At 38.5% G+C, this 27,389-nt stretch overlaps 1 protein-coding gene across 8 annotated transcripts in view; it reads right to left on the bottom strand.

The window, feature by feature from the left end:
- CDH18 (cadherin 18) overlaps positions 1-27,389 on the bottom strand; it is an 840,354-nt gene that overhangs the window by 154,459 nt on the left and 658,506 nt on the right. For 7 of the 8 annotated variants that reach the window (XM_037893304.2, XM_037893305.2, XM_043540230.1 and 4 more), the window contains one exon: positions 25,219-25,338. In XM_037893304.2, the coding sequence (XP_037749232.1) occupies positions 25,219-25,338 (120 nt within the window). Of the gene's footprint in view, positions 1-2,379; positions 2,490-25,218; positions 25,339-27,389 lie in introns of those variants that run through there. The other variant, XM_043540236.1, reaches the window with a different exon arrangement.

The following is a 27,389-nucleotide window of genomic DNA, read 5'->3' as shown; positions in this document are numbered from 1 at the left end:
TTTGGGCTAACTTCATTGATGACTAATTTACACAAGCTGACACTTATTTTCTTCCCCGTAGAATGAATTACAAGTGTTAATGGCAAACGTTCAATCAAAATTATAGGTAATGTATTAAAAAAAATAAAAACAATATTAAAGAAGCATTACTGTTAGCAAAGTAGTCTGAGGGTAAATACAATAGCACAGAAGAAAACAGTGTCAAATTTTGCTCTTAATCACCAGTGTAAACTGGTTTACTTCTGAACAGAATTTAGACCACGGAATGAAAGGAGTTTATTTTTATTAGTTCAGTTCTTTTATTTTTATCTCATTAAAGCTGAGAAATGAAATTAGTCTCAAGAGTGATGAAAATACACTTACTCATATGCAAAAAAAACCCCAAACAAAAAATCTTGAAATATTTGAAAACATCACTTTCTTCTAAAAGGATTATTTTTTAACATTTCAAAGAAAAAAACAGAACAATGTTTTTTTTTCCCTCTTGTTCCTGTAGCTTTAGTGGAGTCACATGCTTTTTATTGATTGATATAAAATATGCAATTAACTTTCACTTAAGATTATGGGAGTGCATTTCCCATCAACACAATCATTTAAATACTAGGAATTCCCTAGTTAAGAAAACATCACCCAAACACATTACATGCTACCTAGCTTTACAACCACATGTAACACTATACATATGCATTCTTACACTATGTATTCCTTTCAAAAAACAAATCTATACCAGCCCATAAATCCACACAAAGAAAACTAGTACTTGTGGCACCTTAGAGACTAACCAATTTATTTGAGCATAAGCTTTCGTGAGCTACAGCTCACTTCATTGGATGCATACTGTGGAAAGTACAGAAGATGTTTTTATACACACAAACCATGAAAAAATGGGTGATTATCACTACAAAAGGTTTTCTCATTGTAAGGAGAGTGATCACTTTACATAAACTATTACCAGCAGGAGAATGGGGTGGGGGGAGAGAAAACCTTTTGTAGTGATAATCACCCATTTTTTTCATGGGTGTGTATAAAAACGTCTTCTGTACTTTCCACAGTATGCATCCGATGAAGTGAGCTGTAGCTCACGAAAGCTGATGCTCAGATAAATTGGTTAGTCTCTAAGGTGCCACAAGTACTCCTTTTCTTTTTGCAAATACAGACTAACACGGCTGTTACTCTGAAATAAAGAAAACTAGTTATGTCTGAGATTCTGTCTAGAGTAATCCAAACCTAAATTTTAAACCACTACGAGCAAACTATTTGTTCGCTAGAGGGCATTGAAGGAAAAGTTCAGACTAACAGCATAATTTTTTTAAAAAGTTATTTTTAACTGCTAACCTTGAAACCATTGAGCAAATTGTCATGTAAATTTCCAGAAAGAAAACTCTCTGTGTCTTGCAAGTATAAATAAAGTGTTATCACCTTATCTCTTCACAAATGTAATTTCCATTAAATCTGTGAATCTCCATAAAACCTTATCTATGGAATAACTAGCAATGCCTTCATACATAACAAGAAAAAAGTCACATTAAATATGTTACAATTTGTTTGCAAATATGGTTTGGGTTTTTTTTTTTTGCTTTTCTAAACCTTTGTATTAAGGAATTTAAGATTAATTTATTCTGGGATCTCAAAGAAGCCCAAAGGCCAGCATCAAGGCTATCTGTGCAGCCCAAAGCAGCTCCCTAGGGGAAGGGTTACCACAGCTTGTCCAGGAACTGAAAACAGAAGAGGGTGATTACTGCAGTGCCAGAGATTTTAAATAGCTCCAGAGAAGTACTGTCCCCGGGGGGGGTTGCACAAACTGGTTTAGGGCAGTCCCTGAGAAAGAGCAAGGGACAAAAAAGAACTTGGGATATCAAGGCTGAGTGTGGGGATGGTCTTCCTTTTGATGCAACAAATGGACAGGGCATTGGATCTTCAGGGGACCCCAACCTTTGCTGAACGATTGGAAAGACTTTGGCCTACTGATGAGCATGATGGGTGAATCCTGGAATGTATAGGGTGAATTCAAATTTGTGTATATATATAAAAAATGTGTTCTCTGTAATGCTTTTGCCTTAAAAGTAAGGGTACTTTGCTGTGGAAGGTCACTGGTAAAAACACTAACTTGTATTAGAGTGTGTATTAGAGAGTGTATTAGAGATTGGGGCCGCCTTCTTGCTGGACCCTGGCTTGTTCTTGCTGAGCCAGAGCTCTCCCTAGGATAATTCTTCCTGAAACCGTCTCACTGAGAACAGAGAAGGTAATTTCCAGCAGAGTCAGTTGTTGTGGCTTCTTTTTCCTTTCATTTCAAGTTTTCTCAACAAACAAGATCAAATCTTCCCCGAGTCTGTCCCTCACTCCCCATAAGTTCCTCAACACAAAGTTCCTGGCTTCTACCTGAGAGCCTTTTGATAACAGGACTTCCCCCACAGTCTTCCTTCTGTCCACCTTTTTGTTTCTGGGAGCAGTTCCTCCCAGCAGGAGCTCCAGCCTCCAACAGGTACTGCAACTCTTCCCTTTAATTGCCTGACTCCTCCTTTTATGATGATCAGAGGGTTAAGCCGCCAGCTTTAGCAGGTGCTGTAGGCAGGGCTAATCAGCCAGCTAACTAGCTGCCAGCCTCTGACCTCAGTCAAATTGTATCCCTTATATCTTCACAGAAAGCAAAGTACAGGTGGTGGCATTTAGGAAGACTGGCTTGCTAGGGGTATCAAAGTGTATGGCAGGGTGCTGTGCAACCTTAAAACCCCCAGTCAGGAGGGAAAGACACAAGGGTCTCTGTTCAAGAGTCAATTGCTGAAAGTCTAAAATCTTAAGTTTGTGGGTGCTTTTGAGGAACCACAGAAGGGTTTAAACATGTGCAGTTACCCTGTAACTCTGACTCAGTCTAGTTAAACATGTCCATAATTGTTTTCAGGATTGGGGTCTCATTGAGTCATAAAAACTGAAATAAAAAAAACTGAAATAGATTTGACTTTATTTCCTAGTCACCTCTATAGGTTAGGGCTCCAAAAATCATAGAACATGGTTCAGTATCTGCTAACAGTGGGTATTGTTACATATTCTTAATAACTTCTTTCATCCTTCTATTCTTGTTTATAACTGCAAATGTGTCACTTATTTCAGTAAAGTGCTTCCAAACACAATTTGTATAGAGGATGTTATGTTGCACTGTAGTGTATTGCACAGATTGACTGCTGATATAAACACAAAAGGTTAAAGAAAATCAGAATCTAGGACATTACAATGATATCACTATTTAATGGAAACATTTTTCATCTGTAGTTAGGGCCCTACCAAATTCACAGCCATGAAAAACACATCACTGACCGTGAAATCTGGTCTTTTGTGTGCTTTTATCCTATACTATTCAGATTTCATCGGGGAGACCAGTGTATCTCAAATTGGGGGTCCTGACCCAAAAGGGAGTTGCAGGGGGTCCCAAGGTTATTTTAGGGAGGGTCACAGTATTGTTACCCTTACTTCTGTGATAGGTTTCAGAGTGGTAGCCGTGATAGTCTGTATCAGCAAAAATAATGAGGAGTCCTTGTGCTACAAGGACTCCTTACTTCTGTGTTGCCTTCAGAGCTGGGCGGCCGGAGAGCGACAGCTGTTGGAGGGGTGCTGAGCTCTGAAGGCAGCGCCTCTTCAGCAACAGCACAGAAGTAAGCGTAGCCACCCTTACTTCTGTGCTGCTGACTTCAGCAATAGGAGCTGGAGAGTGGCAGCTGCTCACGGAGGCCCAGCCCTGCAGGCGGTAGCACAGAAGGGTGGCAATACCATACCGTACCATCCTTACTTCTGTGCTGCTGTTGACGGTGGCTCTGCCTTCAGAGCTGGGCTCCCAGCTACCAGCCGCCACTCTCCAACTGCCAAGCTCTGAAGACAGTGCCACTGCCAGCAGCAGTACAGAAGTAAGAGTAGCAGTACTTCAACCCCCCTACAATAACCTTGAGACCCCCACCCCCAACTCCTTATTGGGTCAGGATCCCAACAATTACACCCCCTGAAATTTTAGATTTAAATAGCTGAAATCATGAAATTTATGATTTTTTAAATCCTATGCCTGTGAAATTGATTAAAATGGACCATAAATTTGATAGGGCCCTATCTATAGTGCAGGTTTTTCTTTAAAGACTAAAGCATTCTGATAAAGCATTAGGGACCTAGTATTGTGGAGGGGGGAGCTATTGTCATAAGGGATTTTCCTATTTGTCTTCAGAAGTACAACATTCTCTTTGATATATCAAAAACAAAAAACAAAGATTATTACTATTTTTTCATCAGTGCCCATCTGCAGTTCCAATTCAGATATGTACAAGTAACTGTTTATTTCCATTTAACTGCAAATAAACAACACTTTATTTTACCACAATAGAAATGTTTACATCAGAAAGAGAAATGTGATAATGTACAATACAGTTCCCCTTTCTATATCACCTGCTCTTCTCTGTTGAGTCTCTTTTGCAAACATGTAATAAGACTGCTTAGACTCACCCTCTCAGGGACAAAATGATTTGAGAAAGACTAAACATTATTATAAAGCTAATTATTTACTAATGAATAAATGCCCCTCGCTTTATGAAGTATTGCATTGACCAACTAGTCTCTGTACAGAGTCATTCACGTGTTTATGATTCTTTTTGTCCCTCTAACAATTCAGGCTGACAGCAGCAAAAGCTAGCTAAGTGATAGGACAGATTGCTTAGGTTTGGCAGACCCAAATATTGGATCTGTTCCAACATTTAAAAAACAAAACAAAAACAAAAGCAGTCTTGTAGTCCCCCTATACATGTCTTTATTTTACACAGCATAGTTTCATAGAAGTAGTAGCTATCTTAAAAGAATTTTAAGGTTGCAAAATCAGGCATTCCAAACCTCAGACATGCCAGATTTAAGGTTTCCTGTGCAGTCCTAATGCATTATAATCGATAGTCTTGTCAAGCATCACATAAGAAGTCTGGGGAAGAGCCAAGAATAAAGTCCAGCTTTCCCAGGTCCTATTCCAGTGCCTAAACACAGACACACCACACTACACTATGCCCTTGCCATAAAGTCATCCTGGAAGCAGAGAAAGGGTCAGATATGGGAGGTAGGGAAGTGCTCTTTGCTCCAACAATTCTGGACTGCAGAACTTCCTATAAGCAGACAGTTACGGCTGTTGTAGGTTAGAGCAACCTCCGAGGCTGTTGTGTTTTACATCAAGGATTGGACTGATACCTGAAGCAGCCCAGAATTTAAAAGATGCAAAGTGACTTGAAGCTGCTGGCCTATCTTCCCAGTGCAGGAAGGACCGACAGCAAACCCAAAGTATGGGTCAAGCCCTTTTTCTTAGGACTCTCCAACACAAAATACAGCTATTCCCCTAACCAAAGAAGGCTGCAGGGGCCCAGAGGCCTTCCCCGGGGCATATTTTTCTCCTTCCTCCATTGCCTACCACAGGAGCCCAATTACTTCCTGTAACTGTCCTTTCCACTGAGCTCTTTCAGTCTTTTATAGGAATCACCTGACCCCTTTTCCAGCTGGATTTGATAATCCCCTCTCCCAGGCAAAAACACCTGTTCTAAAAAAGTCTGTATCTGAACAGGGCTGGCTGGACCCAGGTCCCCTGACCCCAGGTCCTCTGGCCCATAAAGAGGCAGACCACTTTCTAACAGCCACCTTCCCACCTGCCCCACCCCCATGCTGGGTTGTGCATTCTGTAATAGGCCTTCTCAGTCACTTTTCTGGACCTTGGGTTCTATTTCCAGCTCTTACACAAGTGATCTTTTGCAACTTCTCAACTATCTCATCTGTAAATAGGGTGGGCAGAAAGAGGAAAAATAATGTTGAGCTCCAAGGGTAGCAGTTTGAGGACTCGCTCAGTAATAAGGACTGTGGAGCTCAAAGAATTAACACCAATGAGCATACAAGATAATATTAGACCTCATGACTGGCACTGAGGATGCCTTCCTAGGTGTCAAACAAGTGACAGCAGCTGCTGTACTACTGTATCGCCCTTGGATCTCTTGCCCTGTGCCACAGTGCATAGAATATTTAGGAAACTCAGGGAGCTGAACCATTCTCAGATATTTGAGTGACAATTTTCTAAAAAAGCTCTACAGAACAGGTGCAAATAGCGGGGGGGTTTTCAGAAGTTTTAAGCAACCACATCTGGGTGGATTTTCATTGGGAAAACAAAATGTACCTCCTCTAATCCCCAGCATTGCCCACCTCCCAAATATAATGTTTCTGCTCCGAACTGTGGAGCCACTACCCCTCTTAAAAGAAACAGCTGGGTGAAAAAAATAGCAAGCAAAACTACTTATTTTTCCCTAAACTCACTTTTGGATACTGTTTTTACTGAAACTTAATAAACAGCCTGAGACAGAGAGTAAGTATGGAGAATTTTAGCCCAAGTGATTAAAGTCTGGCGAAGTTGCAAGCATTTAAAAACAGGGGCTTATAATGGAAACTCTTAGTCAATCTTAACAAGACGTGTTAAAACACTTGCTCAGAATACATTTAAATGTTTAAATGAATCTTTCCTTTAATACTAAAAATGAAGAACAATTTGTACTGTATGCAAATCATTTGCAGAGCTATCATAGTGTAACCTACCACATGTCAATTGCAATTTCATATTACAATGACACTGAAATTACCAGTTACTTTTTATGTCACCTTGTGACAGCTATCATTCAAAACTGTACCAATATCCCCAAGAAATAAAATGGCAAAATAACTAATTGCATTCTATCTTACAAACATTTCCAGAGTTACAACAGGTAATTTATGTACCACATTACTGACCAAACTGATATAATCAGAAAAAGTCAACAGTCAATTTTAACAGAAAATCAACATTAGAGCTTGTCAGGAATTTTCTCTGAATATGAGTTTTCAGTAGAAATGCACTTTCTTCAAAATCAAAACATAATGCAGGGAAATTAAAATACAATATTTCATTTCAGTTGGTTCAATCTGAGTCAAAATATTTCAGTTTCCTAAATTGAACTGAAAGATTAATATTGAACAGACCTCAAATGAAAACTGCATCTACCTAAAGTGTGTGGTGCCTCATGGGAATTGAAGTTTGGGTTCCATATGCCCTCATTCTCCCCGATAGGGCTGCTTGACCAGACAACATGTCCCACAATGCAATGTGGTCTCCCACTTACTGAGCTGTGTAATACAGCTTGGGAGACCTCTGATTCTAGATGCATCATGAGATATGTAGTTTCATCATTTCTGAATTAGAATTTTTCTTTCCATAAAAAATGTGTTATTTCAACTTTTCATCCCAAATCTGTAAACAAACAAATGTTAAAATATCAGAATTTTAATTAAAAAAAATCTGCAAAGATACTGATATTGGAAAACATAATAATATAAAATATATTTAAAATATTGCACTATCGCCCATTAAAGCTGATTGGAAAATGAATCCCTGTGAAACTTCCAACTTATCATCAAAAACATGAAAACCTCCAAACTGAAAATGTTTTTATTTTTATTTATTTATTGGGGGGTAAAAAACAAACCAAAAAAGTGAGGAAGACAGACACTTTCTGCCAAAATTGTATTTTGTTGAAATTTTTTGGTCAAAAATGTTTCAACAAACAGTTTTCAACTAGTTCTGGCAATATTACTTTTACCTCTCTTGATTCATTAGTGAAAGGAAAGACTTTATGGGTTTAGTCCAAAGGCCACTGAAGTGAATGGAAGGATTCCTGTTGAACTTAATAGACTGTGAATCAGACCTTCTAACACTGTCTTATTACTGTTTACCTGAACCACAGTGTGGACTCTCACCTATATAAGCCAGTGAGAAAGTAGCTTCCCACTGCTACTTGTTAAAGTATATTGTCTGTATTGCCTTACAATCTACCCTAAAACAAAAGCCATTTATCTAACAAAATTACTTTTATTCAAATCCAAAATCCATAATTAACTGAAGATTACTTTGTGGAAAAGCTGGTTGGAAAATCTGAGAACGACTGCAAATATTACATTTATATTTTAACTTCTCTATTGCTCAAACTGAAGATTTTTGTGATACATTAACTTTGATTTTGTTTAAGGCGGTTTGGAAATTGGCAAGAATCAATACCACACATATGTGGAAACTTTTTTGTTATCCCTCTTGTTTCACTACCTCTGGTTACCATGACAGAACTAAAATCAGTTTTCAATCCATTTGGGGTCTTATAAATAGTAAATTGGTCGTGGGAGTGGATGTGTGTGTCAGTAACTATCTCTGTGAAGAAATTTATGTGAATTGTTTTTAGTTTCAAGCCTTTGAAATTCATCCTCTAGCTGCCTATCAGAAAGAAAGTGTCTTCAAGCTGAAAAAATCCACATTAGTTGTAGTAATGAATCCCAAATTAATGAATTGGAAGAAAAAATATCTACTTAATTTTACTAATGGTCTGATTTAATGCCCATTGAAGGCAATGGGAATCTACTATTGACCACAATGGGCATTGGATCAGCCCGTAAGTCCCGGCTAGTAACAGGCAGTCTGTTGAGGGAAGAAAAAGGGATGGGGGAGAATTACAGCAAAACCAAAATAAATCTGTAAGTTTTGCAATTCTTAAGTATTGTGGTCACCTTGGCCTAGTCTGTGAGTTGGACAACACAAATGCACAGGAGTGAGACAAGCCCCACCACTCATCTGCCCTTGACCCCCATATCCAGCTTTCACAGCAGGGGGGTCAAATATGCTTCTGATATAGGGCAGTGGCAAATTCTTATCCATGACCCCAAGCCCAAGGGGAAAGCAGGGAATGAACTGTGCTTCATATGAATATCTTTGAGGCACAATGCCTGTCACTGCTATTTCTGGACTGGGGCAGTTTATGCACCATCCCTGCTCAAAGATGCACCTAAAAGGAACAGTCTAGCAATAAATGTTTACAGTTATTATTACATTTGTTAAGATGTAATTCTCCACCTACTTCTTTCTGTAAACTACTAAATCAATAAACAGACCAACTGGAAATCTGATCAGAGTATCTTTAGGTATAGATATTTACAGATCAATTTTGGAAAACTGCAATGAAAATTCACCATGTCAGGCACAAAATCTACTCCTCAATCCTTCCCATGATAATCATGCTACTGAAAAACAAACAAACAACCTTCCTGCCTTCATGATATTTTACTTATCTTTACTTATTTTACTTATTTTACTTTGTGAAAACAAAACAAAAACAAAGACACAAACAAAATACCCTAAACCTAGCTCAGGACAAGTACGAATAAGAACATATGATTTTGCAAGAGTAGTATAAATGTAGATCAAGGAAACAAAATTTTGTTATAAAGACATGCAAATCTCACTCAACTGCATCAGTTATATGCATCATGCTATGCTGCATCCTCCTTCATTGTATATGCTTATTGATATAAGCTAAGGCACAATGCCATTAGCTAGATAATGAAATACAGCAGCAAAATATATTCTCTTAATAGGTCCATACCTTGAGTATGCATTCAGTGTTTTTTATATGGTCTAATTTAATACACAGATATATTGTTAAAACAGATTGATTGTTTTAGCAAGTACAAATTTTGCACTGAATTCCATTTACAGTGATTATATGAAATAACTTGTTGCTTCATTTGTGCATGCACCCTACAAAACTACCACTTTTGACACAAACAGTTTGGGACATTCTGATGCAGCACAGCTTACAAGTGTGGTTGTACCAGTGCATTCTGGGACTCCTGAAATACCCACTTTATAGTGCCCAGAACTGCTGTTGGGAACAGGGACTTTTGACTAATTCCTAAATATAATATACTGCACCTTGAGCTAGAATTTAGACAACTGGTTGAGCCAAAGCAACAGGAACTCCTGTCATATCTTTTCCATACTGATGAGAACCTGCTCTAAACTGTATCAGACTGGAGCCAAAGACCAACCATGTGTTGGCTGCACATATTGGATGCAAGATTTTATACATACATGGCAAGCTGTAGGCACTCTGTTAATTTTTTCCCCTTCTATCTTTAAAAGTAAGTATAAAAAGGACCTAGGTATTTATTATAGAGACATCCATTTTGAAGTTGAAGGCTAAATACCAAAGTGATGGGCGTTGTATAGGAATAGGAAACCTGAATAGGAAAGATTAGGTAGACAGACACCCAATCACACTTGCAGCAATCAAATCATTTGTACACAATAATATTGCTGAGGCCAACAATCCATTTCACTGGGATTTTAATGACTTTTCATAGGAACTAATTTCAAATGCATTAAACCCCAAGAATTCTAAAATGTGTTCAGACAGTGAAAAGACCTTTATCTTGTTACCAATCTTTGCCATTCTATGCTGCGGACACGAAGGTAGGAAAAATCTCATCATAAAAAGGTATTCCCCAGGAAGGTATTCCCCACTGTATCAGCTAAGTTCTTTATTTGATTTTTTTTTCCATTCAAGCAAAGTGAGCCTCTGGCCTAATTTATGTGGTAGTTAGATATAGAGAGAATCATGGTATTTTCTGCCTGAATACTTTTATATACAACCAATCAATCTACGAGTATTTCTTTTAAGAAAAGGGTGGTGGAGAGCTAAACACTCATTTCATCTACCAGCATCGTGTGAAACTGCTGTCAGGATGCCTGCATTTTCTTCTGGTATTGTAAATGTTTTATCGAAGTTTTCTACTTATAAGGAAAGGACATCCTTATAGACAGAAATAAAGTTTGCTTTGCTAGTATCTTAAATTTAGTCTCTTCAAAATACTAAGTGACGGGGGGATACAAAAATATTGAGGATGTTGTTTACCATATAGAGTTAAATGCAATGGCAACTGAATCCCTGAGAAGTCTAGGCAATTCCAATAATGCAAGCATTGTTGCAAGCATTATTAAAACTTTCATACTATAGGCCTATTCCTGAAGTCCTTATTCAGTCTTTATCAAGGAAGATCTCCCAAAGACTTAAAAGGGAGTTTTGCTCCAAGTGCAGACTAAGAACTGCATATTGGGTTACAAGGCAGAAACTCTGGCTAAATAGTGAGTGGTACCATTTTTCTCATTCTGAAATTATGACATTTTCAGTGACAGAGATTGTGACATTGCTTTGAGACATCCTTGGAAGCTTTTATGGGCTGGGGATTTCTGAAACTTGTTTGCCTGAGAGACGTTTATGGACCTAAAAGTGTTCTTTGTTAATAAAACTTTATTCTTAGTTTCACTACAAATAAACAATCTCAGTGCTGTGTATTAAGATGGTGTATAATCCCAGCTGAGCTAAGAAGCTGTTATGTGTACTGGCTTCTTGGAGGAAGAGAATTTGATTTTACCTCTGTGAGTGTCCAGTAAAAGAGACTGGGCACTGCAAGGGAGATGGCTGTCGGGAGACTAAGGACTGGAAGGGTTATTGGGGTCATCCTGCAAGGAGTATCTGGACTGGTGGAAACCAGGGTGAGACCACTATGCTGTCAGAATGCTCCTGGTATCAGGGCTCTGAGCCAAAGCTGCACAGCACAGAGACACCTAGGGTTACAGGGCAGACGGTAACCGAACCCCTTACTGGTCTTGGGTCCAGTGAACATCGTAGGAGAATAGTGAGCCTGAACACCAAAGAATAAGTAATTGAATCACCTGATAGTATATAGTATTGCTGTAATATAAAAGTGTATTGAGGAAAGTCTTTTATGGAAGCTTGTAATGTTCTGAATTTGATGGTCATTGGGATATATGTATTCAGATTATGATTATGAAATTATGCACATATAGATCATTGAAATTGTAACTGTGGTGCAACTACAGCGTCACCTCACAAGTAATCAGACAGGGAGGGGCGTCTCCCAAGCTAGTTGTTTACGCAAAACCAATTTCAAGTACCCATTCATTGTCCAGCCATGAAGAGATAATGGTGGATCATTCGAGTTAACGAGAAAAAACTGAAACAATTTGAGAATGAAAAGAAAACTGCCGTCTTGGCCTTGATCTACACTACAAACTTATGTGGGTATAACTACATCACTCTGGAAAATCCACCCCCCTGGGTGACATAGTTATACTGACCTAACCCCCTGCATAGACAGCACCATGTCATGGGGAGGGCTTCCCCCCGCAACGTAACTACTGCCTCTCAGGGCAGTGGAGTACCTATGCTGACGGGAGGTGTTTGGCATAGGGAGCGTCTTCATTAGGTTCTACAGTGGTGCAGTGCAGCTGCACTGCTGCAACCCTGTAAGCATAGACAACCCCTCGGAAATCTAAGAGATGAAGGAATTTCCCTCACCATGGATCACCAGAGTCTGAGAGAGAGAGAAAGAGAGAGTGCAACTTTTAAAAGCAGGCTTGTTGCTGAGATTTTTTTTATCCAGAAATGGAGGGCCAGCACCTAAGCACAGGGCTGTCTGTGGAATACTGGAACCCCTCTAGGACAGAGAACATGCTGGGAAACTCTCCAGAGGTTATAGGTAACTTGTATTAGAAAAGGGATTTTAGCTAATATAGAAATATAAAGCCTGAGGTTGTGTATATGCTTATTTTCTGGGTAACACATATATGTTTTCTTCCCTTACTATTTCACCTTTGAAACTAAGACTTTTCTATTAAATTAACTTTTTTTGTTTATTTTTACCCAAGACAGGTTTATGTTGTGGAGACTGTGTGGTGTGTGTGTGCCAAAGTGAACCTATAACATAAGGAGTAGCTTTCTTCCTTCAGGGGTGATGAACCAGAGGGGAAAAGTCCAAATGTCTGGTAGTTAAGAGCTCAGGATGGACAGATCTGGGGAGACTCAGGACTGGAAGGGCTGTTGATGTCAACGCGTAAGGAGTAACTAGGCTAGTGGCAACCGAGGTGAGACCTTTATGCTTTTAGACTGGCTACTGGTGTCAGGGCACTGAGACATAGCAGTACAGCATTAAGGCACCCAAGGTAACAGGACAGATAGTGACAGAACCCTGAACTAGTCTTGGTGATCCCCAAAACATCCCAGAAGCCAACACCAAATTCTGACACTCTGGGTTGGTAAAGCTCAGAACCATTATGGAGGTAATGTGCTCAGGCTTGAAAGTGGTTTCTCTCCCACCTTCCTGCTCAGATGAAAAAAAATGCATTATGGAGGTTCCTGATATCAACTCCTCAGTTAGTGTTGAATTCTAAAGTGAGGTATATATTTCTGTGTTTCCTCTAAAAGTAGGTGACCAAATGATGTGAAATGTAAATGGTTAGTAGGAAGTATTTCTGCTTGTGCTGAGTTGCAATTTGTCCTTCACAATGCTACTTTTCATTGTTGTCCAATGTCTCGAGAAATATTGTCTATATGCACATACATTAAGAGACAGGTGGCTCCTGACTAAACCTGGCACAATAGGTAGTTTGTTTAAAATAAAATGTTGAGTCATTTTTAGATGTTATTCACATTATAACTAAAAGTTTGTGTGCTGTGCACTCAAACCTGATTGTTGGGGCCTGGGTGCGTGCAAATACAACTGATGGACACACATACAACCTTCTCCGTCAGGGAAATCTAAAGTTTTTGTCAGATTTTTTTTGGCAGATGAATGAGGATCCATGTGCAGCTGCTGAGAGATAAAATGTTCTCCACCAATAGCTGTACTTTTATCACCCCACAGGTCCACTGCCCTTTATACAACCTCAAGCGCTGATTTAACATTAAAAAATTAGGACATTAATACACACAACACTTCATTGTGAAGTAATTAGGTTTGCTACTCATACAGCATACCTGACACAAACCCACAAAAGCAAAGTCATGACAAATTAAGTCACCTAATGATACATAACCTCTACTCCTCCCTCCACAAACATACACCTCGCCATTAGTACAGCTAACATACATTATAAACCACACTGCTGCCTTGATCTCTGCTCCCTCTGGGGAGGCCAGTGTTCCATCATCCTCTTTAACCTCCCTGATGCACACAGCCTTTAGCAAAATATCTTCATCCAGTGCAACCAACTACTACAGCTAAGATCCATAACCATTAATGTTGGGAAAATCATTAGGTAATGGGGTAGAGAAAGGCAAAGGGTGGCAAAATTAAGGTTATGAAGAGTGATCTGTGTAGTATGATAGTTGCCATAATGCTAAGGTGTATGTTGTGGATGGAGGAGTTGTGTACTAGTACACAAAGAGAATTATATATGTTTGTACTAATATTTTAATCTAAACTATTGAATCAGTTTCTAAAGAAAATGTAAATAATGGATATAGAACAAAAAGACAAACAGTATCCTCCAAATATCCCAGTAATTTTTGAATTGAGGATTAGATGCATTATTGGCCAACATGTTTTCCCCATTCTTTCTATCATAGTAAATTAACAGGAAGTAAGAAAGAGATAATCATTGTCAAGAAGAATGACACCTGTTAGTACAACCAAAAACCATGAAGATATTACTTAACTCCACAGAAATGAAATTTGACCTGCAAAGTGTTTCTAACATGTGGAACAAGTCCTAAGGGGAAGAGTGTTTAAGAGTCTGGTGCATTAATCTTTAGAGTCACTGTGCTGGCTCACATCCCAGATGAGCTAAAAATTACAATGATGTATGTGTGGTTTAAGGGTGAAATCTCTTTCTTTTCCTCTCCTCCCCCTGAAGTTAAACACATTTCTACCATGCATGCAATTTTCGACATGGTGTTTGTATAGAATATTAGCTCACAATGTTTACAAATCTCTTAAATTAAAAAGCTTATACATCTCTTGCCAAAAGCAAGACAGGGAGAAAGACCTGTGAATAGAAGGATAATCCTACTTTACGGATATCACATTTTACAGCTTGATAAAACGGAATTGTTTTTTCTTACACCAATATCATTAGCTACTGTAACATAGCCAGTAGGGTATTTTAAGGGCAAAAAAAAAATATAGGCCCTAGCATCCTGAATGAAGTGGGGCCAGCACATGTGAAAAGAGATGCAAGCAGCTATCAGACAGGGGCAAGCATGCAAAATAAACACAAAAGCTGGAGTATCATTATGCTGTCCCAGCATGCAGAAGATAGAGCTCAAACCTCCAATAATGCTGTTCACAGGGCAATTTACACATGAGACAAGGGAAACGGGCAGTAAGGGTAAGGGAACAGAACCTGTGCTACAGTATACGCCTCCCTTCTTCCCCACCATGTGTTTAAGAGCGGGGTATAACAAATACACAAGGCAAAGCTGCCCAGGCACTGCGTCAAAAGTATAAGGATATAATAATATATCCACAGATCATTGGTAAAGGGAGGTATATGTCCACAGAAGACTGGGACAATGCCATCTTAGGATAATGGTTCTGCTTATAGAGTCAGGATGTTGGAGTCCCTAGGTGGCATGTCCAGAAGCCTTGAGAAAATAACACTGTGAACTGGTGCTGACTGGCAATTAGCAGATAGGCAGACATCATGCCAGTAGGCTGATAAGGATAACAGTAGGCTGATAAGGATAAAATCCACAGCAATTGCCCAGAAGGGCAAAGAGGGTTTTTATTTAAAAAAAAAAAAAAGCCCCAGCACCCAGCTCCATTTCCTAAGGAGAAGAGCAATTGTCTTGGAGTGCTGGGCAGCCTGTTATCCTTTGTCTTGATCCTCTTAACTGTTTTCTGGAATAAACATTATACTGGATATGTTTGGGGTAAAAGCACTGCAGCCTCTTAGGGGGTAATGACTGTCATCCCGTGTCCTGTCTGGGACATGTGTCTGTGTCCAATGCCTTTGTCAATCAAGGTCTGAAGCATGCTAGACTCTGCCACATCCTACCTCCTCTTCCTCCTCATGCATTCCAACTTCTCCGAGAAATCTGTTATCAGGACCTAGGTCACCAATGGTGGTTGTCAACCAAGCATCATTTTTCAGACAGCTTTGGAGAAGGATGCATGAGCATTTCACTGGCTTCTTTTGGACAGCTTGCACAGAGTTTTGTACCTCCCCCTGTTCTTTGTACACAAGCTTTGCTGAGCACCTTTGTTCTGGAAATTAATGTCTAGGTATCTGTCCCCAGTTTGGGACTCCTCTCACATTCCCCTTTCTTGGAGCGCATCTTGTTCTCCTGTAGTCTTTGCATCATAGTGGACAAATAGCCCTAATCAATGAGGATCTTAATTGTATGGAAGTCCTGTGAAAGTTTTAGTTGGGCCAAAATAGAGTTCTCAGGAAAACAGATGCAGAGCAGCAAAAGCTACTTTATTTAATCAAAACTAGGATGTTAAATATTCCTAGCCTGTGTTTTGTAGCACTCAGCAGCATGTCGGTAAATGTATTAAGTGGCATCAACCAACTATTTTTCTTCCACTCTGTTTTTCATATTTCCACATGTACAACTCATCTCTCTTACCACCTTTCCCTTTCTTTGAGTATCTTTGGGGAACATAATAATGATGTGCAAATGTGCTGAACACAAGAAATGGAAGTACAACAAAGACTGGTGAATACTCGCAGCTTACAATCATAGTAAGAAAGATTCACGTTTGTGTCTTAATTATTCCCATGAAATCTAAAGAGAAGGAAATAATAATACTTAGGGTATTATTAGTTGCCAGTTAAAAAAGTAGCACTGTTAGAACCAGGATAAAAAATAATTCTTGAAAGGAGAAACAAAACTAAACAAAAACCTCAAGGATCAGAACAATACATTGAATAATACCTAGCAGAATTAGAAGAAAGTGACTAGACTCTTAAATTTTGTTTTGAGCTTGAATTCCTTGAGATTCTCTTTCTCCAACAGAAAAGTTGGTCCAGTAAAAGATAGTACCTCACCCACCTTGTCTCTCTTGTGATTCTCTTTGACGGTAAACTGAATGCTTTGACATTGGTGTAAACAGGAGGTAAAATATCCATGGGAGCTATTTCCAAGGATACCTCAAAGAAAAAAAAAAAAAACCTGCTCATGGAATATAGTTTTTAAATCTCCTGGAGAAAATGTGAAATAGTCATCCACAAAGGAAACAGTAAGTTTTAGCTTAAGTGGAGCTGCATGCTCTGTTAGTAACATATATCACTGATAGAGAAGACCTTGACTGACATTCTCTAGTATGACTTCTTTTTGACACCACAAAGCAGAAATCAGTCAAATATAATAATACATTTGGATTCTGTAGTGGAGGATATAAGTAAATGGTCTGAGTGATCATTGTAAGCAAGACTTTCAAGACTCTCTATACTTGCTTGTATAATGTAAATAGAATTTATCTTATGCAAAATTCCATTTTTCATGTAACAATTCTTGCAGAGTTCTTAAGGTTTGAATATTGAGCTACAAAGGTTTAGGGCCCTTTGTCATGTCAAGACTGTAGTACAACATAATAAGCCAGATCAAGAATTTACTCTGAGTCCATTTCAATGGGCAGCACTCAGCCGTGCAGACTTAGCAGCTGACCGAGCAGGGAGTTGTAAACGATTCAAAGTTCCCTCCCTGCTCCAATGTGGAAGTAATTTAAGCTACTTATATGGCCCCTATTGCCTTAGTATCTGAGCATCTCACATTTTTTTAACATATTTATCCTCACAACACCCCTGTGAGCAGGAGAGTACTATTATCCCCATTTTACAGATGGGGAACTGAAAAACAGAAAGAGGTGACTTGTTCAAGGTCACAGAAGGAAGTTGATGCAGAAGAAAGACTTAGACTCAGATCTTCTAAATCCTGTGCTATTGTCACCCATCCTCCATACCAACAGCCAATGACGAGTTCTACCTAGCAGGCTTGGCTTTGGCTTTGGCTTTAGCTTAGGTCAGAAAGGTACTTTTGCCAGATTTATATAAGACATTGAAACTGAAACGTTCACACAAGAGAGTTTCACCATTGTAATTAAATCAATTCCTAAATGGAAACCAAACAGGACAGTCTCTACGCAAAAGAATAAATGGATACAAATCAGACATGAATAATTGTAACATTCAAAAACAAGTAGGAGAGCATTTTAATCTCCCTGGACACTCAATAACAGACTTAAAAGTGGCAAAAAAAACCCTTCAAAAACAGACTTCAAAGAGAAACTGCAGAAAGGAATTAATTTGCAAACTGTACAACATCAAATTCGGCCTGAATAAAGACTGGGAGTGGATGGGTAACTACAAAAAGTAATTTTACCTCTGCTGATACTCACACCTTCTTGTCAACTGCTGGAAATGGGTGATGTCCTCCTTGATTTCATTGGCATCGTTAACACTACAAAAGTAATTTTTCTTTCTCTTGATATTCACCCCTTCTTGTCAACTGTTGAGAATAGGCCACTTCCACCTTAAATGAATTGGCCTCATTTGCACTGACCCCCCCCCCACTTGGTAAGGCAACTCCCATATTTTCATGGGTTGTAATATATATACTGCTTACTGTATTTTTCACTCCAGGCATCTGATGAAGTGGGTTTTAGCCCACGAAAGCTTATGCCCAAATAAGTTTGTTAGTTTCTAAGGTGCCACAAGGACTCCTCATTGTTTTTACTGATACAGATTGATATGGCTACCACTCTGAAACCTAAACAGAGATAGTTACGTTGGTGCAAATTTAGTCAAGGCTTCAAACTGTAAGCTCTTTGGAGTGTTGGCTGTGTTTTTATGACCTGTGCGTGTACAGAACTGAACACTATGGGGCCCTGATCAGGATCCCTAAGTGATACTGATACTAACAATTAATAATACATCAAAAATATAGTGCTCTGCCCTCCCTGTAGTGTGTTGTGCTCTGTGGCTGAACTCTGAATGGAAAAAAAAGGGATGCTGTACCCCCTCCCTCAAAAGCCACAGTCCTGCCCAATGTGATCAAAAACATCAAACACACAAAGAACAAAATCACACCACCTAAAACTACAAAGACTGAAGTACTCACCCCATTTCAGCTCACTTAAAAATTCAGCGCTAAGGGTAATGTAGGCACATTAATAGTTGTACTCATTTTATATAGATATACTCTCTCTAGAATAGAAATACAACGTGCCTGTACCATTAGCGCTGCATTTTAAGTGAGCTGAAATGAGGTGACCACTTAAGTCTTTGTAGCATATTGCTATATACATGTGTCTGTATAGCAATACCATGATTATAAATTATTAATGTTAATAGTTTCATCACATATTACTGTTATGCAGCATGATTTAACATGTCAAAAATAAAAACAGATACACAAAGTGTATAAGTCCTATAGTATTCAGTTGGTTTATGAGCTAGTATCAAGTGCTGTTTGTTCCCCCCCTCCCCCAGTCCCCCTCCAAGTGAATTATAAATACATTTTTGCAAAATCATTTTTTAAAGATTTTGATACCACAAAATCTAAGTGCTGTCTGTAAATTATGTGTAAGTATATTGTTCTACACAAAATAGAAGTGACAATATGTTATAAATCACAGAGATAGCCAGTTTGGCACACATGGCACATCCTTATGCTTGGAACTACCTGCACATCCCTTCTTTGTATTGGCATATTTTAATATCATTATTATTGTACTCTCAGTAAAAGAACCAGTCCAGAGATGTTGTAAATTAGTGCTTCCTTATGAGGAATGCTTGAAGCCATTGCAATCGTATTGCATTCTTGAAAAACACAAAATGAAGCCACTTCTCTCATACCTTGTTTATACTAGTTTGCAGAAATATTATCTCACAAATATGTTGCTTTACAATTTAAACTTCTAAACTAATATTTTCAAAAACAACAATATCTGATCTATGATTCCAAATTTTGGTGTATTGTTGCCACCCAGTTCCAACCAGCCAGACGTTTAAAAGTACATTTTCTGTGTAATCTGAATATTTAAGTTTTCTTTGTGATTTGTTCAGAGATATTGTTTCAAGAATAAATGCATTTCCCCTGCATCAATTTCTATATTTCAAATTAGTGTCAGGAGTCAGATTTTCATAATACAAATTTCAGTATATTTAATGGATATAAGATAAACTCTTTGTGTGAAAAAGATACATTATATCATTGTACTAGTCTCAGTAAATTGCTAATGAATACTGCACACTGTATATTTTTAATGAAGTTCATCAGGTATGTCTGCATATCGGTTTCATATTTCTTATACCATTGAGTGAATGATTAAAGCTATTTGTGGAGTAATACACTCAAGGAAAGATTCCTAGTAACTTCTATGGGCTTTCGACCATGCCCTAATACAGCAAGATATCTGTATTGTACAGTCAGTTGATAGAGCTTTACAGCTTATCTATCTTTATTATATAATTTTGATTTAATACACTTATTTTTATATTAACAAAGAAAGTTTTTTGATGTGGAGTTTAATTAGTAGAGATAGTTCCAAATCAAAAGACTGGATTCAAAATTTCCCAAATATTAGGAAAGTTGGGATCTGAAATTTGTAACTCAGCTATCTATCTGTCATGAACTATTGAACAAGCAATGTACAAATGTCAAAAAGTATTTTAAAAGCATTTCTTGATTCTTCAGAAAGTTCCACCAATACCAGAATTCATATTTTTAAATGCCATTTTGCCCTAATATATTTATCAATTTACTTGTTCTATAACCATTGATATCCACTGATAACTTAATTACCTTATAACCGGTGATGAGCTGCCAAAATCTTAACAACCAGTTCCCTCCTCACCCCACGAGGGGGTCGTGGCCCCCCCCCCCCCCCCCCCGTGGCCTACCCATCCACCCCCCTCCCCTGTCCCCTGTCTGCCCCTGGATCCGGGCAGGAGGGTCTCATGGGCCACCGTAGTGGGTGCCCACCCCGCCCCGCCCCTAAGAGCCAGAGGGACCTGCCTTGGGGGGTGAGGTGGGGAGTCCCAGCGGTGCTTACCTGGGGCAGCTCCCGGGAAGCATCCCGCAGGTCCCTCTGGCTCCTAAGGGCGGGGTAGCGTAGCTAGGAGGGGAGCTGCACCCACCAAATTTTCCCCGTGGGTGCTCCAGCCCCGGAGCACCCATGGAGTCGGCGCCTAAGGTGCCACTTTTGGCCAATTGTTAAATTTAGAAGCCCTTTTAGAACCGGTTGTCCCTTGCAGGACAACCGGTTCTAAAAGGGCTTCTAAATGTAACAACCGGTTCCAGCGAATCAGTGCGAACCAGCTCCAGCTCACCGCTGCTTATAACAGAGGTGGCCACCTACAGCTCTGGAGCCACATGCGGTGCTTCAGAAGTTAATATGCGGCTCCTTGTACAGGCACTGACTCCGGGGCTGGAGCTACACTGCTCCACTGGAGCGACTCCGGGGCTGGAGCAACTTCACTGCTCAACCCCCGGTTCACAGGCACTGCCCCCACACCACTCCACCCCTTCTCGCCTCCTTCCCTGAGCCTGCAATGCCCTCACTCCTCTCTCTCCCTCCCCCCCAGAGCCTCCTGCACACCACAAACAGCTGATCAGGAGGTGCGGTGAGGGAGGGGGGAGGCACTGATCGGTGTGGCTGTTGCTGTGAAGCTGTTGCGGGACTGCTGACGTACCACTGTGGCTCTTTGGCAATGTAGATTAGAAAATTCTGGCTCCTTCTCAGGCTCAGGTTGTCCATCCCTGCCTTATAATGTCATTAGTTATAATAGGAGGGGGGAAGACTATCACCGTAGGGTTCCCTATATATCTGTCACACCCAGGTTCCACATCAAGTTGATGTAGGTTAATTCTGCTAACATAACCTAGGATCTAAAAATAAATCTCTTCAGTTTTTGCCTCTTTCATGAGCATCAGTAATAAATATTCTATACTCAGAACATAGATCATTTGCTGAAGATGTGAAGCAAGGCAGGAAAGAGTCCAGTTCAATTTTCCACAGCAGAACTATTAAGAGTAGTAAGTAAATACATAATAATACTTAAAACGTATAGAGCACCTTTTTGTAATCAAAGCATGTTATAAACCTTAAGCTTAGATAGTAGTTGGCCAGGGTTAAGTTTCCACTTGAGGCAGGAGTCTGGCATCCCTCTACCTTGATGAAAACTAAATTATTTGCCTGAAAATTTTGCACATATTGTTTTGCCAGGGAAGTAGACTTGTTTTATTTATGTATTTATTTTTATTTGAGGGTAGCTAAGCAAATGCCTTAAGACATAAAAATTCAAAAATGTGAAACCTGTTGCATTTTTGAAAGTTTAACTTGAAAAAAAACCCACCGTTGATCAAAATATTTCAGATTTGATTTATTCTCTTCAGTGACTATTGTTTTATTCTCTTCAACTCTGACAACTTTTGAAAGTGTGATGATTTAATTTTTGAGTTATTTGATACCATACTTCTGAGAAGTCCAGAATTGGAGTCCTTGAATTGTAAATTGCATAGAACTGAGTTCAAACTATCTGCAGTTACAAGCTGTGTACTTCTTAACGTCAGTATTCACAAAAGACAGCTATCTATAAAAGATTTAAGATGTCTCTAGCCAAAGACTCCAAGAAGTTTTAAGAACTGTTACAGGGACCCTGTGGGTTTGAATAACCATAGCATGGACTCCTGGGGAGTTTATAAGACTCTCTCTCTTTCTCCCCCCTCCAGATTGTATCAAATCCATCTACATTTAGTTTTTGTATATCATTATTTTATATATTAAGTTATAAACTAAGAGAATGGCCAGATAAAATCTTCATTAAGATAGAGTAGAAGAAATAAAGACTTCAGGAAAAGTAATCTATTGTTGTAAAGAATAGAAGTGATTGAAAATCTGGAAGTTCAGAATTAAGATTTTACAAAGAGTGTCAAACAGTTCATATTCTCCTGTTATATCTCTGACTACCCTGCATCTAGATTACAAACACCTTAAAGCCACACACTACATCTTTTTCTTCATTTTCCAGTATCTTACTTCCCCCCTTGAATCATACCAACCTCAGTATACTGATGTTATCGGAACTACCTGTCAAGTCAAATACCTTTCTTCAATTTTCTCTGCCCACATGAGCCATCTCTATCAATGTCTCACTTTTTACCTTCCTTATAAGGAATAAAACCTATCTTTTTCCCATCCCATATTTCCAATATAGTCAAGAAGTCATAATATTTTCACATCTTATCATCTACATAAAGTCTTGAAACCACTTAAGTTTATAAGGCCAATCCTCATGAAGGCTTCAGAAATTAACATTAAATCTACTCCTATCCACTTTCTGAGTACAAAGACCACTACACCTGTCTTATTCTCTTCCCTGATGTGGGCCTGACTTTCAAACATCCACACACAACCAAATCTGCACTATGAGCCATCCATTGGCTAAGTAATGGCTCCAGTTTACAGAATATCTCATTCTCCAGAATGAATTAGATCGAACATTGCATTAGAATGACAAAATAAAGTAGAAATATAGATGGCAACAATGGGAACTATAGTTATCACAGCTGTGATCTGATATCATGTGGGTGGTGCATAGTGTGGTGTGGTACAAAGATTGAGAAAATTTGCGTAAACTTAACTCTGAATTTCCAATTTTCTTCTTAAGCTTTTTAAAATGCAATTTAGTTTAAAATTATCTTAGTCTATAAGGCCTACATTAATACAATTCTAAAAAAAAATCAACTATCAAACACATCATAATGCTTGGCCAATCAAATACAGATATTCTATCACCTTTAAAACACACTGAATTCTTTCTAAAGGATCTGATACATCTATGCACGCGCACACGCACACACACACACCTGTATCTAGTTGTCTGAATTAAATATTGGAAAGATTTTGTTCTCAACACTCTAAATCAGAAGATGACCCTTCCCTACTGGAAGCTGCATGAGCAACTTGAAGTGTAAAATATTCCAAGCCTCATTAATGTCTTTCTTGGTACCCTGGATCAGTTTTGCTAGATATAAGTTAGCAAACTGTTGTTATTGTTTTATCAAGTTCATCAAGAAATGATGTAGGGAGGAAATTCTCCCTCCCGTTCTGGAATCTTTATGCTGCTTTATACTGTGGCAGCAAAATGGGTTGTGAAAATCCTGTATCCAGCCACCATAGGAACAGAGTAGAGGCCATCTCTCCAAATCCCAGATGAGGGAATGTGTGTGGGGCACCACAACAGTGGATTCTGGGTGGCATTGCTGCTGATAGGCAACATGGTTTAGACTCCTCAAATTGCACCCAGGGCTGTTTCAGCCCCCATAGTTGCCTGAAATCTCAGGGCAAGAAAAGATGATATAACAGCACCTTAATCCCCATCCCCTGGCTGGGAGGTTTGTACTACACCTCTTAAAGACACAGCACAAAATATTGTTTTTCGATCTGAGTCTACAGGCTTCTTGTCTTGAGACATGTCAGGAAAAATTAGAACCCATTGTTCCTGATAAAAATGTTTTGTTTTATAATCACCAAGAGCCAGATTCAGATACTCTTACCTCACATAGTAAATTTACTCCTCCAGCAGTTGTGCATAGGGAGATCAACACACACACACTCACACACACACACACTTTCACATGTAACAAGTCTCCTGTGAATATATATGCATATAAAGTGTGTCTGCATTTATTTCATGTCATACAATCTCAAAAGCGTTATTTTTTTCTGTCATAAATAGTAGTTGTGATCTCTTTGCTCCATAGCAAAATTTTGCTGGCCTACAAGGATTTGTTTTTGAAGGGAGGGAAAAGGAAAAACAACAATTATTGAATTAATCTGAAGTGAATACTGTATTAAATTAAACAGCCTTGTTATTAAAGATAAAAAATCACGTTAAAAAAATAAAATGTCTGTCATCAAACAATAGATAGGTCAATGAGGTTCAGGAAATTCAAGCAGTATTAAACACCCCACTTGGTAGACATTTCTTACTCTTTCTAATAAGCTATTTGGATTTCTTATTCTTGTTTTATTCTTTTATGTATCTTAGGGGGCTGGGGGGAGTATAAATGATGCACAGAGCTTAAATCTGATCATTTCAGCTCATTCTACTCCTTGAGTCATATAGAACACATTTTCAGTGTAATGACAATATTGCAGTTTTAGAAATACAAACATAATATTTGTTTCTTATGGTATGTGTGTTGAAGCTCACATTCACTAATCCTGCTAAGCCTGTCCTACAGGCAAGACAAAGCATATACAATAATAATTTAATAGGCACAGTTGAGTGGTTTGCTGAGCCTAAACCTGAAAGTACAAAAAAGTGATATTCCACTTTGGCTGAATGGTTCATATCACAACTCCTTGAAGAATAAATTCTATACACAGACATTTCATTTGAATGAAGAGTACAAAATTGCAATTCTCATAGCTCAAAGGGTGTTCAAGTCAATGGTAGAATTTAATAGGAGAAAAACAATTCTTTCATATGTTGGGTTACAATCTACCAGATTGCAATCTATCAGGTGCATCAAACCATAAGAAATATAAAGTGCCCACCTGTTTTAGGGTCAACAGAGAAGTATGGCTGTCCCTGAAGAATACTGTATACCACCCGGGCACTGTTCCCATAGGTAGGGTCATCTGCATCTGTAGCTGTCACCTGTAGAACAGAGGTACCTGTACATCCAGGAAAACAAGGTTTAGTTAATAAAAGTTCTAGATTTCCTGTCAAACAATTATTTTTAAATGCACTTCCAAAATTTCCTCCCCCCCCCACCCCGAAATCCCTTCTTTCTAGCTAGAGAAGGGATCAAATTGCAGAATTGCTTCTCCTTTTCCCATCCTTCCATATTTTTAAGGTGTTATCACCTTAGTATCTACTGCAAAAAAATTATGGGTGTTAAGATCTGGGGTTTTGTTTCGGCTCATTATGTAAGGATAGCAGCAATTTCAAAATTCATATTCAGATCAAGATTTTGAACCACCAAAGTTATACATGTTGGGATAAGTCCACCATTTACTGCAGATGCTAATCTTGAAAGATATATTCATTTTAAATCACATCAGTGGAGCTCCAGAAATCAATGAAAGGTGTACAACAATTGAAGTACAGAAATCAGAAGATTCCAAAGAACAAAAACTTAAACCTAAAACTGCTTTTTACAAGACTACAAATGGAATTTCAGAGACACAATTCCAGCATTAACAGAAACATCTGCGAGCAGCCTTCTTGCTGTACTTAACAGATATTTTTAACAAATTATCAGTTGCAACTCCTACTATATCATAAAGTGGAATAGGGTTATAAAATGCACTCTAGAGAGATTAAACTGTGTGAATTGCTGTGTAGATAAAGTGAAGCAGAGAAGTTTGTGATGGCTCCAGTTGCAATAAAGAAACTTTGAAATTTACTGTAATTTCTCCAGTAAATACTTGATTATGAATCTTTTTTGTTATCTCATTTGGACACTATTTTCAAGAAATCAGTTAGTGGAAGGAGGGTAAAGTTTTGGAGCTTCATTCTTTGTCCCACGACTCCATGTAGCCTCACACTTCCTATTTCCACATATAGTGTTGGCCAATATCATAAGGAGATATATAAGAAATGTAATATTGGAATAGACCATTAGCCTATTTCTAGTGTTATCGTAAAGCTGGCAGTGATATTTGAAGCCTATGGCTCTGATCTTGCAGATACTTATGCACCATGAATTGAACTGTTTGAGGCCAATGGGACTCAGAGTCATAGTCAAGTAAGCATGTGAGTCTTTGCAGGATCAGGACCTGTAAATGCTGAGGAAGCATCCATGCTATAGTGCAATGTTATATCCTGGACATAAAAGTTCCTTTCTACTTCCAAGCTGGTGATTAGCATACGCCTTATAAGGCTGAGAATTGTTATCCGATGTAGTTGTTAATTCCACTCATATAAATAACTTGAATACATGGGAAAGAGTGAAATTTGAGAATATCTTGTTTAATTTGAAAAGTTAAATATAGCTCAATCAGCCGATAATGACCTGACCATTTATTTTTATCCAAGTTTTAATAACCTATATAGAAATGTAACAGATACACTGGCATGCAATTATTTTAGGTTCAAGATGACTGAATTATTTTTGAAGTACAATAAGCTGAAAAGAGAAATAAAATGTTGTTTCCTTAAACTATCATTGAAATCCATATGGCCATTTTTACTGTGATGCCCATACTTAACGTTCATGTACAAGTTTCAGCAAATCATGACAGATAACTTCAACTAACAGCAAATGCCCCCTCCTCTGTTTTACAACTTGCCTAACTACCTGAAGAATGAACTTCCACCCTCTTCAGCAATAATATAAACATCAACGTGAAAAAGCCATATCTTCTCTGTACCCTAGTTTAGTCTAAAATCTCTGCTGACTACAGACTTTCCATATTAATTTACTTATACTTTTTATTAATGAATTTATTATTTTACCTTGAAGTATTATTTTATTTTATTTGGGCTACCGTCAATGCCAGGACATAGGAACAAAGTGATTTTACTCATTACAATGTACATACTAACCAAAACCACCTACCCATGTAGGCAGCTTCTATAGATATTTAAAACACGGTAAAAACTGCAATCTCTTCCTACCTCAAAAACAGTAATTACCAGCAGATGCCTTCCCTGTCAAAACATATTAGCCCCATATAAGCACCTTCCCCAAAGCTTGGAAAACATATGAGCTTTGAAGAAG

This window comes from Chelonia mydas, chromosome 2 (genome assembly GCF_015237465.2).
Source record: "Chelonia mydas isolate rCheMyd1 chromosome 2, rCheMyd1.pri.v2, whole genome shotgun sequence".
Lineage (NCBI taxonomy): Eukaryota > Metazoa > Chordata > Testudines > Cheloniidae > Chelonia > Chelonia mydas.
Note: the sequence above shows the minus strand (reverse complement) of the source record. Positions and strands in the feature narration are given on the sequence as shown.